The following is an 18,335-nucleotide window of genomic DNA, read 5'->3' as shown; positions in this document are numbered from 1 at the left end:
GGTTGAATGCTCCTGCTCTGTGCTTCCAACCCTTGTGGAGATGCTTCTGAGCCCTTTTACCAATTACCAATTACCCATGTATCTGTCTGTCTTCCCCTGAGAAGGTCCCAAGGATAGGAATTACGTCCTAGTCACCATCGTGCCCCCAGTGCACCGATGTAGCGAAGGACTTAGCACATAGTAGGCTTTCACTAAGGGTCGTTGACTGACTGTATGAATGTATGAATGGATTAATTAACAGTTTCTCTCAGCTCTGGGAGCCCGGGGCCCTGCTTTTTTCTCTCTTCTCTAGCTGTCTTGGGCATTGCTTGAAGACTTCTGCAGTCTCATGATGATTTCTCCCAAAGGCACCACTACTCATCTCCAGTCCTGAGCAACATCTGGAGTCCACCAGGCAGGACACTGCAGGGCTGTGGATCTGGAGCATTTCAAGGATAGAAATTTGGGGGTTAAGTATTGAGCAGGGGGAGAGGAGAGTGCGACAAAGTGGGGCAGGCTGGGGGCTTGAATGTCTTCATTGCCATTTGGGTCCTGGCAGGTGGGTCCAGGCTCTCCCTCCCAGGCAGGCCTCTGACTGGGCTGCTGGGCATGGCTGCCACTTGCCTGCCCTCCTATCTCCCCAGGCCCATGGCTGAGCGGCTGGCAGAGGCAGCACTGGGCCAGCCCGAGCAGACAGCCTTGCGCGATTGCTGGCTCCAGGCCTCCCAGCCCAGCTTGTAGCTCCCCCCAGAGTGGCGGGATTGATTGGCTGCAGCCGGAATGGGCACCAGTCTCCCTGGCTTGGACAGAAACGGGGCCATCTGTTACACCTCTAGTTAAAAGTACATAAAGTTGAGCATTTGTGCGCCGACAATACCACCCCTGACACCCTCCACGCGGCACAGCGCTCCGGCTCCTTGGCAGGCTTGCGCTCCGCGACAGGCCGGCAGAGCAACGCCTACACGCTGGCTGGGTTGGCACCACCGCAGGCACCACGGCTCCACCCTCCGGCGGCCTGGCCCAGCTGGGTTCAGCCTAGAAGCCGAGATCCCACCTGTATCAGAGGGTGGAGGGGAGGACAGGGTGTGGGGGAAGGGTGCAGATGGGTGGGTGGGTGACATTCAAGGTATTCCACCAATGTCTTTTCCCATTCGTCTTCCCCTGGTGCTCTTTCCAGCTAAGCCAGCCCTCCCGACTCCAAAACCGCTGTGGGCAGTCCCGCTCTGCCCTCTTGCTCTGGTGGCCCTCCCGCTCTGACCTAGAATACTCCATTCTTCCCATCGGCCTCTCAATTTTTCCCACCCTTCAAGGCCCAGCTCTAGTCCCAACTCTGCTGTGCAGACTTCTCCCTGCTCTCTCCCTGCTCTGACCTCCCAGAGGCCTCCTCCCCCACCTGAATGGCCTCTCCTGAGGCCTGTCCAGTATGAGCCTTGAGCTCTGCCTGCGCTGCCAGAACTGGGCTGGCCCTTGTCTTACCCACAGACTAGAACAGGGCTGGGTCCACGATGCAGCAGGAGGGTCTATAAGTCCTTGCCTGAACTCAGCTCAGCTGTGGGGCAAGGGGGACAATGACTGCAGAGGTGGTACCGGCCCTCCCAGTAGCCACCCAGATAGCTTTGCTGGTCGTAGCCCGGAAAGTATATGGTCAGGTGTACGGACAGCTCTTGACAGTGGTTTACTCACGTGTTTGTTCAACACATATTTGTTAAACATGTGTTATATGCCTCATTCTGTGTGGGGCATGGAAGAGGAGAGGGAGCGGTAAAAAACAACAACAACAACAACAACAACAACAACAACAAAAAAACATGAGATTAGACACAGTCGGTGCCCTTAAAGAGTTTGCCCACTAGCAAAGGCCATGAGACAAGTCCAAATAATACCTATAATGCAATGAGCCACTCAAATCAACAGAAGTGCCCTCTGTCTTCTGCAACAACAGACTCTCAGAGCTGAAAAGGACCCAGAAGTTCAGAGACTCTGATATCCCATCCTTGGCCCAAACATGTTTATGTGCATTACATGAGATAATGTGGGAAAGCTCTTATGTGGCACAAAGGGAGTGATGGTAAAATAGCGAAGATGATGAGGATGGCAATAAAATTGTGTCTACCAGCCTTCTCGGCAGATTCTAAGCCCCGCTTGCATACTCCACCTGTTGGGGGGAGCTCACTCCCACACAAGGCAGCTCATTCCATTGTCTTCGCTTCTACCCTTCAGAAAGCCATTCACAAGGATAAGCTGAAGTCATCCCATCTCTGCTCAGCAATTTGTGGTGGTGATTCCACCCCTGGGACCACACAGAAGAGCTGGGACTAGGGTGAGGCAAATGAGATGCTTAAGCCCGGAATTTAAGTACATAACGCTCAGAGCGAGTACCCCCTTCAGTCCTGTGCCCAAGGCACCTCACTTGCCTCACCCGAGTCCCAACCCGGCCACACAGTGGGTCTGTATCCTCCTCCCCCAGCCAGCCCAGCTGGAAACTGTCAGATTTGTCCAATACCCTTAGCCTCCAAACAAACTCCACCAGCAGCCTACAGTGTGGGGGGTGCCCTAGTACAGCCCCAAATACGAGGTGATGGGGGCACAGGAGAACTATGGGAGGGTATTAGTCATAACAGGGGGACTTACCTGCCCACTCCAATCTTTGTCTGCACATCACCTCCTTCTGGCCTGGTCTAGTTGCCCCTAACCATCCCCCACAGCACTGGTATAAGACAGGCTGATGTTCCCAAATCTGGGCCTTAAAAGAACCCAAGCAACAGGCTCTAAAGGACATTGGGCAGTGAGCCTGGATGTGGAAATCCATGTGACTGATTCTCCTTCTCCTGAGCATCCCCAGGTAGGGGTGTGTGTGTGTGTGTGTGTGTGTGTGTGTGTGTGCGCGCGCGTGTGTGTAGGAAGCAGAAATGCAAAGCTCATAAGCCATGGAAAACCCTGGAGGATGGGGCTGGAGAAGGGAGAGGGGGGGAAGGTAGGGAGCAGGAGGGCTGGGGGAAGAAGGGAAGGGAGCAGAGTCTGAAGACGGTATGATCCAGCATGATACATTCCAGCGGGAGCACCTCAAACAAGCCACTTGACCATTCTGAGTGTCAGTGTGCTAGCTGTAAACTGGACTACGGAGACCGCTTGCCTACCTAGGGGGTGAACCATAGGAGAGCCCACTGTGACAGTCCCAGAGCTCTGCTACACACAGTCGCCTTCACCAGCGGCTGCTGCGGGTAAAGCCCAGGTGAACTGAAAGCTTCCCAGCTCGGCTCAAACTGGAGTTGTGCTGGCTCTGCAACCTGGCCTGGGGTTCAGCTTGAGAGTCTGTGTTGTCTAGAACTACTTTTGTGACCTCCGTTGTTTCTCTCTGGCCCTCGTCGACCCCATCTTGACAAATCCTCGCTTTTTTTCCTTCCTGTTTATAAAGCCCTGTCCACCCCCGAGGCCTCTTCAGCCTCCCAACGAAGAGCCCTGAGAGGAAAGCGGTTATGGAATTCTAGTCCTTTGCCTAGGCACGAACCAAGGCTCACAGTCAGTTAGAAACTCGAGCGGGGTGGGGAGGGCTTGGACTCTGCTCTTCCGAGGCCCTCCTCCCAGGCCGGGGCCCAAAGGGTCACCGAGCCACAGCTAGGATGAGCACTCAAGCGGGAAGGGCACCGGGCGCTCTGGGTGGGCGCCGGGCGCCCCCGGCCAGGGCCTGAGCTTCCCCGGGGCCGCCAGCAGCAGGCGCTGTGGCGGAAGCGCCCTCAATACCCGAGCATTAACTTAAGAATAGCTCACACTAATATCCCTGGCTGTGTGGAAACAGCGTTTTATTAAATGCTTCACACAGATTTGGTATAATAAAGATGAATATATTATATCCATTGCCTCCCCCAGAGTGAAACAATAATAAGAGAGGGAAAAAAACCAATAAAGTGAAACATAAATACAATATAATGGGACTTGTGTCGAGGGACGCATGGCCTGTCGGGGCTGCCACAGGGCGACCTTGCAGCGGGAGCTGGGGACGGTCGCCGGGGAGCCGGATTACAGCCCTCCCCTGCCCAGTCAGGGGTCCCCAGGCCCCAGCTTCCAGCCTACCCTCCCCTACTCCCCCACAACCTGTCCCACTTCTGCAGCTAGGAGGAGCCTACCTCAGAGAGACGCCCCTGGAGAGGGTGAAAGAGTGGGGGGATCGTTTGGCCATACCTCTGCCCTGGGCCGTGTGCCTTCTCTCTGGTGTTCCTTCTCTCCCTCGATGGGGGGCTTCTGGGGACGTGGGCCCCACAGGACAGACAGATTCATGAACAGATGCATAGACTGGTGGGAGGAAAACTTGGGGAGCGATGGCTTCTACCTTGGCCCTGCCAAGGCCACCTCCCCGGACTTGGGCTTGGAGAAACGCTGTCCTCCCTGTCCTGTCCCAGAGGCTGTCCCATTACATGCCGGAAGTCCCTCACTGGGTATTAGTTCGATCCTTCTCTGGGAGCCGCCAAACTCGTTTACCTAAAAACAAAAATTTCAAAACTTTCCCAGCACGAAAAAAAAAAGGGAACGCTTGGAGATTCAGCCCAACCCCTCCACGCTTAGGTAGCAGCCAGCCCTGTGGGGTCTCAATTCACCAGTCCAAGGCTAGACTGTGTGGCTTAAACTCAAGAGTGCCTCCCAGCTTGATATGGGTGTGAATCCTACCTGTGGCACTGACCGTGGGAGGTGATCTTAACCTCAGTTTCCTCTTGGGTAAAACCGGGACCCGGCCAGGATTGGAGAGAAGGTTTCTAACACCTGGCACCCTATCAGCTGTAAAAGAGAAAAATAAAAGCAGCTACCAGCTGTTCCTGGAAATATTCGTTAAAATAAATAGCCATTCTAGACCTCGAATTCTCCCGAACCTCACTTCCTCCTTGGGCCCCAAAGCAGGTAACCCCTTTTCCCAAACGAATGAAAAGTCTTAGTCTCCCATCTCTCTCCCTAAGTCTCCTGACTTTGCCCCCATCAAAACTCAGAGAGGTTAACAGACTTACCCAAGATCACACAGCTGGCCTGGAGTGGAGTTGTCTGAGGTCATGGTGCCATCAGCCCTCTCACCTGCCTCTGTAAAGACACTCAGGTGGCCCTGCTGCAGAAGGCGTTCGAAATTTTGTGGTTAACCCAGCGTTTCAGCTGAGGACTCAGAGCGGCCGGCCGCCGGCCGGCCGAGTAAGCCCAAGCCTCCCCAGGAGCCCGAGGCCGGGGCTGAGCACCTCACTGAACAAAAAAAGGAATGAGAAAGAAATGCCTGGAGGCTGAGGAAAGAGGAAGAGGAGGAGTAAGCCTGGGCAGAAGAAGAAGATTGCTGGGGGTGCCGAGAGGGGCAGGCGGGACACGAGCTGCCCTCCGCAGGGCTAATGGTCTGGCTTCCGGTCAGGAACACCCTGAAGACTAGGTGTGGGGGCCTTGCCGGCGCCGCCCCAGGACCCAGGCGGGCCAGCGGGGCCGGCACGAGGGTCTGGGCCCAAAGTTCAGCACGCAGGAGTAGGGTCACTACTGCAGACAGGATGGGGTGGACCTAATGGAAGGGGAGGGGCGTGGGAAAGAGCTGGAGCAATTAAGCGTCGGTGGATGTTTGATGGGATGTGATCCCTCAAGATCAGGAACATAGGGACACGTGGGAAGTGGAATAGCCAAGGGGAGCTGGTTCCGCCCAAACGAAATAAGGCTGCAGGCGCTTGCACTGACCCTCTCGCTCAGGCCCAGCAGCCTGGGGCTCCCTTCCCTCCCCCTCCGCCTCTCCCCACCCCCTCCCGCCTCCCACCTTCCGCTCGAGCACTCGGCCCCGGGGCCCACACCCGAGGCTGGCGTGGCAGGAACCGGCTCCGCGGGTCCGAAAGGCGGGAACAGAGACCGGGTAACCTGGGATCCACAGAAAATGAAGGGCCCTGCGGCTTGCCTGGAGCTTCGCTCGGCTCGCTAGGAAAATCCTGGTCCGAGGAGCAGCCTCAGGGCGTCCGGGCTCTGAGCGCGGGACTGAGCCGGCCTTCTTCGCTTTGCTGGGAGCCAAGCCGCCCGCATTCTGCGGTGCGGTTGGGCACTGCAGCAGCTTGGTCCTCCGCAGTCGGACCCCGCGTCCCCTATTCTGGCCTTGCTTCTGCCGCCTGAGTGGTCTCGCCCAGGGTGTTGAGAGCGGCTGAGCTGGAACAGCACTGCCTGGCAGGCAGCCCTCTGACCTTGGGGTCTGAGGAGATCGGGGACCAGGGAGTCTTCTGGGACTTGGTCCCGGCAGAATCCAGGATGCCAGCGGGCAGGGGGGTCTTCTACCTGGCTCCCCTCTTCGAGCGCAAGAGTCACCCCCTCCCCTCAGCAGGAAGGCGAGGGGCTGAGCTGGCGGCGGCACTAATGCAATGAGCCCCCACATGGCTGCTGAATTATTCACGTGCAGTTTATTGGGAGAAGCCTGACTCAGGCCTTTCCCGAGCCGCCTAGCCCTGCTGGCCCGCCCCTAGGTCTCCTTGCCATTCCCGGCCGACTGGCCCGTTCCTCCCTCTGTCCCCCTGGCCTAGCCCAGGCCCCACTGCTGCCCGTCTGCAGCCGGGTGCCCCACAGGCTGTAAGACACTTCTGTGGAATGGGAGGCACCGACCAGCATCAGCAGCTTTGCTCAAGCCCAAGAGTTCCTGGGCCATCTAGGTTAGTAAGAGAGGATCAACTGTTGGAGTTTCTGTGGGTAGCAAGGAAAATGGAACCCCCACCCTAGGTCCGGGAGCAGCAGGCTGGGGGTGTGGCCTTTTTCCAACTGCCCCCCTCCCTGTGGCCCTAAGTAGCCATCCTGGGAGCCCACTAGGCCCTGCCCCAGGTTGCAGACCTAATGGGGGTGCACAAGGGACCAAGGAGTTCACCCCCCCCCAGAGCAGGTTGCCACAGAGGGAGGAAATATGGGGGGGGGGTGGCATTCTGGCTCCCCCTCTGGGCTGACACTGCTAGCCTCCTGCTTGGCTGTTTCTCTTGCCTGGAAAGTGGTCCCCGCCCCTGCACCTACCCAAATGCTCTTGGTTTTTTTAAGGCTCAATGCAAATGTCACTTGCACTGGGACAGAACCAGACTCCTCCCACTTATCCTCTTCTCAGTCCCCTGGGCTACTGGGATGAAAATGTCCGTCTCCTGCCACTCCTGCCTGCCCATCACCCTCCTTCTTCTGTCTGTCTTCCTCTCTGTTTCTGGGCCCAAAACATGATGGGGGCTCAATCCTGTAGAAAGAAAGACAGAGAGAACAGAAACTCCATTCCTGAATCAGGCCACACCACAGCTGGGTCCAGAACCCAGGACCTCCCACCTCCCTCCACAGCCAAAAGGCATTAAAGAATGAGGTCTCTGTGCCCCTGTGTGAGTGTTGGAGGTATCAGCAGCAGGGGCGCCTCACACATCTGCACACAGCTGGCAAAACAATGCACCTACCCTTCACTCATACCCTTGGCCCCCTCTCTTGGGGGGGGGGCAGGCTGAATGAAGTCCCTGCCTGGCTCTCTCTTTTGTCTCTTATTATTCATTTAGTTTACTCATTCAAAAATGCATGAAGAGGGGCGCCTGAGTGGCTCAGTCGGTTGAGCGTCCGACTTCGGCTCAGGTCACGGTCTCGCGGTTCGTGAGTTTGAGCCCCGCGTCAGGCTCTGTGCTAACAAACAGCTCAGAGCCTGGATCCTGCTTCAGATTCTGTCTCTCTCTCTCTCTCTCTCTCTCTCTCTCTCTCTCCCTCTCTTCTGCTCATGCTCTGTCTGTCTCTGTCTCTCAAAAATAAATAAATGTTAAACAAAATTTTAAAAATGAAGAACCCTTGCTATATGCCAGGCTGGCATAGGGCATAGAGAAGAGATCCAGGTACTTTTCTTCCCAAAGCCAGGTGGAAAGAGAGGCAGAAGGGCAGACAGACAAACCAGCACGTTCCTGACAATCTGACAATGACTCTGAGGGAAGTTCGCTAAGGAGCATAGAGGAACTGAACCGGGCAGGGAAGATTCTGCGAGACAGCTGAGCACTAAAACCAGAGCAAAAGGTACAAGGAAGGGAAGTGACTGAGACCCTTCTGACCCCCGGTTGAGGGGAGCAAAGGACCATAAAAAATGAGCGATGTTCTGGAGGCTCCAGAGTATGGTCACATGGGTCTTGAGCACCTCCTGGGAAGTCTCTTCCCATCTCTACCTGTCTCCATCACTCAGTAGTCTGTTTATGCACCACCCCCCCATTTCCAAATGGCATCCCCCCCCCCCCCATGCAGGGCTGAAGTGCCTGAAAGAGGTTCGCCTATGTGGTGAGGCCACCCTGTCAGTAGGCTCTGGGGTTCAGTTCACAGAAGAAGTGAGTGGGGGAGAAGCAGGAAGGGGTGTTCTCCAAAGCAGTGGCCTCGCCATAGCGCCTTCCCCGACCTGGGCAGGAAGAGGTCTGAGAGCCAGTGGCCACAGATAGCAGGGCAGGCCCAGGAGTAGGCTTGGAGCCTGGCCTGGACTTTGGAGCGGCTGGCTCCCTGCTCCCCAGACCTGCCAGGGGGGCAGCTTCCCTCCCTCTGGTCGGCCTGCTTCTGGTCTTAACCTTTTCTGGACCTCCAACCCCTTTTGAGAATCCAATGGGTTATGTAATATTGCCCCTGGAAAAATGTGCCCACTTGGGCTCACATCCATAATTTTACACACAATTTCTGGGATCTGCAGAGCCCCCCCGAAGCCCATTCAAAGAGTCCCCCCCCCACCCCAGGGCGGGGGCTGGTTAAAACTCCATGCATGGTTCCGGGATTAGAATTAGAGTTTGAAAAACCAATCTTCAAATCCTAATTACTCTAGAACAAGCTGTGTGACTTTGGATGGGTTACTTAACTTCTCTGGGACTCATTTTCCTTATATTTAAAATTGGCGTGACAGCGGTAGCTACTACCTCATAGGGTTGTGAGTAATAAATGATTGAATAAAACTCTTAGCCTGAAGCCAGGTACGCGGTAAGGGCTTCTGGTGTTTATTGTCATGGTTATTGTTGTTGTTGTTACTGCTGACGGTGGCCCAGGGCGGAATATAAAAACCGAGGGGGCAGTCCTGGTTCAGCCAGGGAGGCAGGAGGCCATCTATCGGAGTCGACTTCAATAGCAGAAGAAACACTCTCTGAATTCCACAAAGACTGTCAGAGTAGCAGGTCCCTGGGGGACAAAAATGATCCCAATTGGTGGTCAAGTTAACTCATTTCAAGCGGTGTCAGAACCTTTTTTTCTAAGGGGAGCTCTGGCCTAAGGGCCATTGCTGGTGCTTACACAAATAATCTGGAAACAAATGGGACTACCAAAACAATCTGGATTAGAGCCGATGGAACGTTTGGGGGTTTACTTGAACTATTCTCTTGTGCTAAGGAACAACTCATTTTGTTTGGGTCTACAGGGTCCCCTTATCCTGGCAATTCATGCAATGCTCTTTCCCTCGCCTTTGTCTGAAATATTCGCTAAACTAGGGGGAAAGCAGATTTTTGCTAGACTAACCCCTTCCCCTTCCACTGAAGATAGAATAAGGCTGGACCCTGGCAGTATAGGCAGCAAGCAGGAATTTGGCAGTCAGGATACGGTATAGACCAGGCTGTAAAGACGGCATTGCCTCTGGGCAGCAGACTCCAGGGACCGATTGCTTCCAGCTTCGTGGGAAATGACACTGGCTCAGCTACCTGGGGGCAGGGGACCCCAGAGCGTCTTCCCAACCCAGCTTTGGGTCCCAGGAAAGGGGGTGGGCAGGATAGCTCCTCAGGAGCAATGGCAGAGTTCCTATCTCCCCTCTCCCCTCCCCTGACCCTGAATTACTCCCCTAATTTTCACCATCTCCGGAACCCCTCTGAGGGGGAAAGTCAAGGCCCAAGCCTTCCCCCTCCACAACACATAATCATTTATACTCCATTTGCTCAAAACAAAAACCAAAAACAACTCATTGAACCAGTAAGCGGAGGGCACCAGGTGCTCACCTGCCTGGGCAGGTCTGGTGTGGATGGAGTCCCCAGATCAAGGTCCCTGCCCTCAAGGGTCTCCTCATCTAGTGGGAGAGGGAGTGAGTCTGACTGCAAGCCCGAGATACGGCTCTCTGATCTGCCAGAGGGGTACGGAAGCCAGTAGTTTTGGGTTTCCAGGAGTTCAGAAGATCCTAGCAGCCCACACACTGGGGTCTGGAGTGGGGGAAAACGGTGGGGTTGCAAAAAGGTCGGTGGGACAGTTGGCCTGGTTTTCGAACATAGCCTGGGTGTTCGAAACATAGAAGTAGGGGCCCTAAACAACAAAATGAGTGGGTAGCACCACGTGCCCCCTGAACCCCCAGCTGTGCCTGCTGGGGCTGTTTTGTTGGGTGTTCAACCAATGAGGCTGAAAACAAAGCCTCCGAATTGGGCCGCAGGAAAAAGAGGTCGGCTACAGTGAGTATAAGAGGTAATATAGCAGGTGATTGTGGAATGTCCTGTCCACTTGGACATGATGTGGCCGAAGACGAAAGATCCCCGGAAACAGGACCCCATTGAAGGAATTCTATGCTCCTGCCCCTCTGCTCCCCAATTCACATTCCTCACCTTCCTGGCAGCTTTGTTGTAACACTGAGGTCCACTGTTCCTGAGGGACTGGAAAAGGGACAACAGCAAGGTTGCCCTTAAGATCCTGTCTTGCAGACAGTATCAGGTGCAGACAGGAAGAATGGCAGGGGGTTATGGGATGAAGCCCCTTCCAAGATAGCGACTCAAGAGTCCCTGTTCCTTGATCTGGAGGGGCCTCCTCTCTAGCATGGGGGATATGCTTTGCCCGAAGCTCTGGGTCAGGGCTTTTGGGGTTATGTTGGGAAAGGGCTGGGGACCAGAGGCTGAGGCAGGAAGTGAGGAGAGCGCAGACCCCTCTCGGTCCCTAAGCTTCCAAGCCTGCAGAGTCCATCAGGCTCCGGGGCACCTTCTCGCTCAGGTGGCTCTCCACCTCTCTCAACTCTGACTCCACTGTTGGTAGGCCCAGCATCACCTCACGGTTTCAGAACAGTGTTGATGCACTAGAGACAGGCCTGCCTTGAGGACAATTCTGCAGCTCTGGAGGAACTGAGAAAGAATCCCATTCTCACCATTCCTGCCTCTGAGCACCTGTCCTCCCCACAAATGCAGGGAAAAGATGGGAAAAAGGCTAAATAACTCTTCCCAATACTCCCAAGCAGGGCCAGGGCAGGCACTGGGGTCCCAAACAGGAATCTTTCCTCCCTACACTCTCTCTTTTACTCTGGGGAGCTGCAAGCCGTGTTCTAAACAAATAACTAAATGGGCGATGAACCAATCTCTGATGTGCAGAGACCCCCATGCTGGAGGCATCCAGGGAGAGAACCTGCCCCCTGCCCCACAGCCCAGCTTGGCTCACTTCCTCTCTGGGGCAGTATGGAAGGAGGTCCAAGAAGTCTAGAAGGTCCTATTCTTCCCATCCTAACCTCTAGGCTGGGCCACAGTCCTCTGCACTGGCCTCTCTGGGCCCTTCTCTTGACTAAGCAGGGCTGCCTGACCACACCGTCTGCCCAGGAGTTTACAAACAAAGCCAGGAAAAGGGTTGAGGCTGTATGTGGGGAGAGAAACAGCTCCCTTGGCTCTAGCCCCCTCCTTGCTCCCCTCCTTTCTTCAGGGACAGACATGGAAAATTTAGGTGGTGGGGCCAACGGCCCCATACAAACCAGAGGAGAGAAGCCAGAGCAAAAAGAGCCCGGGGGGTACAGCCCCTTTGGGTGCCTTTGGGGAATGAAAGACATAGGGTTCCAACGCGCCTAAGTACCCACAGGTTTACACAAATACACCACATTTCTAACCCCACGCAAATGCACATATTCAAACGTAAACACATTCAAATACCGCTGTGCACAAATGCTCGCCTGATATACAAGAGTCCGGCCGGCCGTAGGGTTCCCAGCCCCCAGTCTGACTCGAACCGGGCTTCCCTGCGGGTTCCTGGGAGCGCAGTCCCAGCCGTGGCCCGGCCCCCTCCGGGCCCCCGCCCCGCATCCGGAACAGCTGGAGTCGGGTGGTGTACTCCAGCCCGGCACTGGGCTGGGCGGGGCCGGCAGCGGGGCCCCGGCCGGGGCCTGGGCAGAGCGCAGCGGGGAGGCCCCGAGCCGGCCCCGTTAGCCCAGGCAACCCGCCCGGCTGCCCGGTCGGGCGCCGGTCACCGGGCGGGCCGTGGCCCCAGTCGACCGGAAGAGCCACAGCCAGAGGAAAGAGTGTGCAAGATTGCAAGAAGAGGTAAGGCTGTTGCTACTGCCTCGGGCCGGGGAAGAGGTGCCTGGAGCCACCAACAACTCACCCGTCAGCTCTCGGCTGGTGAAGACTGAGTCCTCTGACTGGCCCCCTCCCCCAACCCCTGGGGTCCTCCAGCCCTGTCCCGTGTCGTCTCATCCAGGGCTGCAGTACCCTCACGAACCTCCCGCGGGCCATCCTCGGAAGCTGCAGATTCCCTTCCCCAGGCGCATGGCCCGAGGCCGGGGGTGACAGACAAGAGGGTCGAGGGGTAGGGACGCTGGGTCCTTGATATCAGCTCGGCAAAGTCCTCGCTGGGCGGTGGAGGGGCCCATCCCGGCTCCTGGTCTTACCTGGCCCGCGTAGCGGCCACGTCCCTCTCCGGCTGGGCTCACGCCGCCCTTCTCGGGCGCCAAATCCCGGGTCGGAGAGCCTGAGACCTCCGGGCCAGCGCTGCCATCGCAGCCAGACCGGCGGGAGGCGGGTGCGCCGGGAGCGAGGCTCGCAGTTTGGGGTGGGGGCGGCGGCTTTTGAGTCGCCCGAGGTTCGGGTGCAATAAAGGCGCGGCTAATGTAATTTACAAACAGCTCGGGCCGAGCGCGGCGCGGCGCCCGGACTGACAGGCGCATTAGGCAGGCTAATTCCAGCCGGCTCCTCCTACCCCCGGCCCGCTAATTAATGAGCTTCCCAACTTAGAGCCGCCTGCATTGGACAGACAGAGAGTGAAAGGGCGAGGGAGAGGGAGAGAAGAAGAGAGACGGGGGGGAGCAGAGAAAAGAGAAGAGAGAGAGAGAGGGAGGGAGAGAGAGAGAACAGGAGGAGAGAGAACAGAGAGAAAGAAGAGAAAGGAGAAAGGGAGAAAGGAAAGAGAAATAGAGAAGTGCCGCTGCAGATAATTGATTACTCCTCGATCAAGGCTAACTTGTTAGCAATAGTCAATTGCCCCATCTCTCCGCCTCCCCTCGCAGTACGGGATCGGCGCCCTCGCCTCGGCTTTTCCAACTGCCGCCGCCAGGACCCGGGGCCAGGAGCCGCCGCGGAGCCACCTGACACCTTTAAATAGCACCGGGGCTGGCGAAACTGGAGCCCCGCGCGGCGCGCCCCGGCTCGGGCCGCGGATTGCTGGAAGCCCCGGCGGCGGCGGCGGCGCCCGCGTCAGCGCCCTCCTCCCGGGGCCCCGTGCGGCTCTGCTCGCCTCTGCCGCTGCGCTAATCGGCCCCGCGCCTGGCCCCGCGCCTGGTCCCGCGCCTGGCCCGGCGCGGCCTCCTTCCCGCCCGCCTCTGCCGCCCACCCGCGCCGCCCGGCGCCCGAGCTGCCCGCGGGCTGGGTCCCCGCGGCCCGAGCCGCCCCGGCCGGGCCCCCAAACGAGGCCGAGATGACTTCCAAGGAGGACGGCAAGGCGGCGCCGGGGGAAGAGCGGCGGCGCAGCCCGCTGGATCACCTGCCGCCGCCCGCCAACTCCAACAAGCCGCTGACTCCGTTCAGCATCGAGGACATCCTCAACAAGCCGTCTGTGCGGAGAAGTTACTCGCTGTGCGGGGCGGCGCACCTGCTGGCGGCGGCGGACAAGCACGCGCCGGGCGGCTTGCCCCTGGCGGGCCGCGCGCTGCTCTCGCAGACCTCGCCGCTGTGCGCGCTGGAGGAGCTCGCCAGCAAGACCTTTAAGGGGCTGGAGGTCAGCGTCCTGCAGGCAGCTGAAGGTAGGCGCCGCCGCTGGGTTCCCTTGCGCCCACTACCCCACGCTCGGCTCCCTGTGCCGCACTCTTTGTGCCCTGTGCCTCTGCCCGCCTCCTCCTGCGCCTGCCGTCAGGGCCCTCCAGCCCAAGCCGCTGCCGCTGGGAGTGGAAAGGAGTGGGACAGGACCCAAACCCAATTTCCTAAGGGCCTCTGGATAGGCCAGAGTCGAGTGACCCAGGAGGGGTGGCGGGAACCCAAGATCTCTCCGCAGTTTGCCTGCTCTGCTTGGCTCCCTCCAGTTCCCGGTGGCCTGGGTGCTCCTTGCCCTGTTCCTGGGTTGTGGAATGGAGAACCTCTCAGCTAGGACCTTTCGGGTGGGGATAGAGTCATAGAGTCCGGCTGTTGGGAAGAGGTGTAAACCAACATTCACAGGGCAGTCAGGGCGACCCTGACTGGCTCCGTTGTGCTCTAGCGACCTCGGATCTTTCAAATCAACTCTTAGGTGGGGAGCAGGGACTGAAACAATTTTTTCCTAGAGACTTCCGGTAGACAAGAGTCGGGGGAAGGAGGTTTGCCAGAGAGGAGGCTTGCCCTAGTCCAGGAGGCCGAATCAAATCCGAGAAGGGAAGTGCAGCAGACTTCAGGCCGATAAGGCCTGGGTGGGGTGAGCGAGAGCCGGGGTGTGGTCTCCTCTCTCCTGGTGCAAGCCTATATTATGGTTTCCTCGCAGGCCGCGACGGGATGACCATCTTTGGGCAGCGACAGACCCCTAAGAAGCGGCGAAAGTCTCGAACAGCCTTCACCAACCACCAGATCTACGAGTTGGAGAAGCGTTTCCTCTACCAGAAGTACCTGTCCCCCGCCGATCGCGACCAAATCGCGCAGCAGCTGGGCCTCACCAACGCTCAGGTCATCACCTGGTTCCAGAATCGGCGCGCCAAGCTCAAGCGGGACCTGGAGGAGATGAAGGCCGACGTGGAGTCCGCCAAGAAACTGGGCCCCAGCGGGCAGATGGACATCGTGGCGCTGGCCGAACTCGAGCAGAACTCGGAGGCCGCGGGCGGCGGTGGCGGCGGCTGCGGCAGGGCCAAGTCTAGGCCTGGCTCTCCGGCGCTCCCTCCAGGCGCCCCGCAGGCCCCGGGCGCCGGGCCCCTGCAGCTCTCGCCCGCCTCCCCGCTCACGGACCAGCCGGCCAGCAGCCAGGACTGCTCAGAGGACGAGGAAGACGAAGAGATCGACGTGGACGATTGAGCGGCGCCCGGGATCTTCCACCGCGCCGGGCCCCTAGCGCCCGTCTGCCCGCCGCCTCCCGGACCGCCGAGGGGAGCTGGGACCTCCTCTGCAACTCCCGCCTTCTTCCCTGTCTCCGGCCCGGACTCAGCTCCCGGCAGCCGCCTCCTCCCTCTCGAAGCAATAAACCCGGGCTGGCCGGCCGGGCCGGCCGCCGCGCGCGGCCTCCGCCGCCCCGGGAGCCCTTGCCGTGCAATTCTGTATGGCTCCTGTATAAATATTTAAACCTATATAGCGGGTTCTTCCCACCTCAGCCTGACTTTCTTTCTTTCTTTCTTTCTTTCTTTTATTTTTTAAAATCTCGGAGATTTCCATGTTTTCAAAGCTCTCAGGCTGCCGGGTTTGCTGAGGGCGAGGCAGTATCGAGGGTAACGAACACTGAAGCCCGCGGTCCGGAGGAGGGGGCGCGCCCCGACTGTTTTGATTTTTCTCTGCATGTGGCGAATGCACTGGCCCTCTTCCTCCTCGCCTCCCTAGGCCTATTGCAGTTGACTTCTTTTATTTCCATCTGCCCCTTTTCCCCGCGTGGGAAGGGGCTGAGGGGGACAGCCGGGTCCTGACTTGCAAGTTTCAAATCGATCTCTTCTCTCCCCCCACCCCCGTCCCCAGAAGTCTGTTTTCGATGCCGGTTTCTGCCTCCCAATGTCCACTAACGCTATTTTTAAGATTCCTCCTTACCCTCTCTCGGTTTCCTTGGATTGACTGCTGGGGTCCGGGTCTTAGGGACAAAGCAGGGGGAAATCCAACCGATCAACCAACTAAAACAGAACCCAAAGCCCTAGAATTATTTTTTACTCTTTCTAGAATTTTTTTGCATGTGACAGAGACTAAGAGGAGGCCAACCTAAGCCCTCACCCCACCTCCTCCGCAGCTCTGGGTCTGTCTTGCAGGTCTCCAACGCCCCGCTCCTAGCTCGACTTGGCCAGACAAGGGTGACTCGATGAGGGTGGGTCCTGCGTGCCCCTTCCCTGCTCCTGCCCTCTCCTCTCCGGACTGTACCCAAGGCCTCTTTCTCCGATAAATAAAGTCTTTGCCATTTTACTAGAACCGGCGGTGACCGTGTCTGAATGAGTGGGCCCTATTCAGGGAAGCGGCGGCAGGCTCCGTGTCTCGCCGCTGCTCGTTGCCGGCTGCCCAGGCCTTGGAGCTTTGGAGGAGTTTCAGGGCAGGCGCGAGAATAAGGGGCCAGGGGAAAGCAGGAGGCGAAGGCGCCTCTTGCCCGCAAACACGCGGCAACTACCAAATTGGGGGTGGGGGCGAGGGAAGCGGGCTTCGTCAGGTCCGGGTAAAAAGTGAGGCATGCGTTGCTGGGGGAAAGTGCGTACACTGGGGGTGCCACGGATGGAAAATTAATTTCTGGGGGGTAAAGGGTGGGTGGGTGGGGGGACTTGCCCTGCGGTTCGTGCATCCCACCCCCACCCCCAGGGCATTCTTCCCACGCTCTGCGGGACGCGGGCTAAGCGTCCGGTGTACTGCAGGTAGAGCTTAGTCGGCAGCAGGGTGCAGCCGGAGGGCTCCAAGTTTGGGTTCCGCCGCCGGAAGGCCTTACCCTTGCGGGAGGGAGGAAGATGAGGCCGAAGGCACCAAGGGCAAGCTGAATTGCGCACAGGGGCACAGGGAGATGTGAGCCCGAAGCGTCTGAGAGTTGGGGTGAATTTCTGGTAACATTCACAGATTCTGGGCCCCCCAACTTGGCTGGGGGCAGAGACATCAATCTCCCCAGGACTCTCTGGGGTCCCCGCGCCCCGAGGGCGGCTGGGGCAGGGACGCAGGCGGCTTTCACTTTTCCGGACAGAGCGGGTTTCTCTCTGGGCTTTTGTTGTCGCTGGGCTGGCGAGTGGCCGCTGTCACCAAAGGAGGGTCCCGCCTCCGGGCCGCGCGGCTCTCTTTCTCCGCAAAATTGATGTGAGAAATGCGCATCTGGTCTCGGGCAGGCGATGGGGCCCCGGGGCCTGAGTCGGGAACGTGCGTGTCCAGGAGAAAACGAAGACAGGGAGACACAGAAAAAGGAGCACAGAAAGCCACTCCAAAAGCAGAGATAGAAAGTGGAGAGCCACAGAGAAGGCAGGTGGGGGGTGGGGGAGGAGGAAGAGAAAGAGGAAAAGCTTCCCACAGAGACAGAGACGGAGAGACGGAGACGGAGAAAAGGGAACGGGAAGGGAATATGGAAGGGAGAGAAGAGAGCGGAGAGAACGAAAGAAGGAAAGAGGCGGCGGGGCAGCCAGGCGGGCGTGCGGCCGGTTCCTCCCGGGCGACATAAATCGCCCTCTCTCAGGATGGATGGGTCTGTAATTCGGAGCGCGGACCATGAAGGCCGGGACGAATGGACCCGGGCGGCCGCTGACAGGCGACAATAGCCGGGCCCAGCCCCCCGCGGCTCCGGGTGCGGGCGCGGCCGCGGCCCTCCGCAGCCCAGAGCGCGCCGGCGCTGGCGACCATATGGTTTTTGAATTTTCTTCACAATTTGTAGACAATTTGATGGATTAGGTCCCCGCGCGCGCCTCCCCGGCACAAAGGCGGCGCGGGGACCGCGGCGCGGCGGTCACCCGGGCATCTGCGCCCGCCGCGCGCACCCCCGCCCCCGCCCGGCCCCCGCCCCGCGCCCGGAGCCCGGGGCCGCCCGCCCAACACGCCCATGAATCCCAATGAAGCGGCCCTGGCACCTCAGGCCGCTCGCTGCTTCGCGGCCCCGGGCCCGGCCCCGCTGGGTCCCTCCGGGCTGGGGGCGGCGGCCCCGGGGCTGAGCCCACCCGAGCTGCGGCGCCCGCGGGGCGCGCAGCTAAGCAGGCGCATCGGGGCTGAGGAGAAACGGGGCCATTTATCCGCCCGTCTAGTTAAAGCGGGTTATTTGTTTGCTTCTCCGGCCTCCCCTCCCCTCCCCTCCCCCTTCCCTCCTCCCCCCTCCTTCCCCTTCTGCCTTTTATTCTTTTGTCTCTAAATGGATTTAATGAGCCTGAAAAACATGACAATTGAATATAACCAAGAAATAAAAAATAACGAGGGAGGAAGGAAGGAGGAAAAGAAAGAGGGAAAGAAGGAAGGGGAAGGATTAATAAAATAAAGGGGAAAATCCTTTCCATTCAGCAAATGCTTATTGTGCGCCTTTTCTGCGCCAGGCCGCGCTGGGGGCTGGGGAAATGGAAGCGAATCGGATCCAGTCCCTGCCCTCAAGGAGCTCCCAGTCTAGCGGACGGG

General features: G+C 58.4%; 1 protein-coding gene across 2 annotated transcripts; it reads left to right on the top strand.

Annotated features, from left to right (window-relative positions):
* Nucleotides 1–11,975: 11,975 nt before the first annotated feature.
* Nucleotides 11,976–16,187, top strand: LBX1 (ladybird homeobox 1). Of its 2 annotated transcripts, XM_086680672.1 has the most exons (3): nucleotides 11,976–12,179; nucleotides 13,142–13,873; nucleotides 14,581–16,187. In XM_086680672.1, the coding sequence occupies exons 2-3, from the start codon at nucleotides 13,549–13,551 to the stop codon at nucleotides 15,099–15,101; spliced, it is 846 nt and encodes a 281-aa protein (XP_086536798.1). In that variant the 5' UTR covers nucleotides 11,976–12,179; nucleotides 13,142–13,548; the 3' UTR covers nucleotides 15,102–16,187. The 2 variants fall into 2 exon arrangements, with proteins under 2 accessions (XP_086536798.1, XP_086536799.1); XM_086680673.1 differs by lacking the exon at nucleotides 11,976–12,179 and having other exon boundaries at nucleotides 12,194–13,873.
* The last annotated feature ends 2,148 nt before the right edge of the window (nucleotides 16,188–18,335 follow it).

The sequence above is a fragment of the Puma concolor genome, chromosome D2, assembly GCF_028749965.1.
Source record: "Puma concolor isolate L17-30 chromosome D2, mPumCon1.1.hap2, whole genome shotgun sequence".
In the NCBI taxonomy this organism is placed as follows: domain Eukaryota; kingdom Metazoa; phylum Chordata; class Mammalia; order Carnivora; family Felidae; genus Puma; species Puma concolor.
The sequence above is the reverse complement of the archived record's forward strand: the minus strand, read 5'-3'. Positions and strand labels throughout refer to the sequence as shown.

Coding starts and splice junctions, on each gene's coding strand:
- LBX1 (XM_086680672.1), top strand. CDS start 13,549: ATGACTTCCAAGGAGGACGGCAAGGCGGCGCCGGGGGAAGAGCGGCGG. Junction 13,874..14,580: donor CGTCCTGCAGGCAGCTGAAG/GTAGGCGCCGCC, acceptor GTTTCCTCGCAG/GCCGCGACGGGATGACCATC.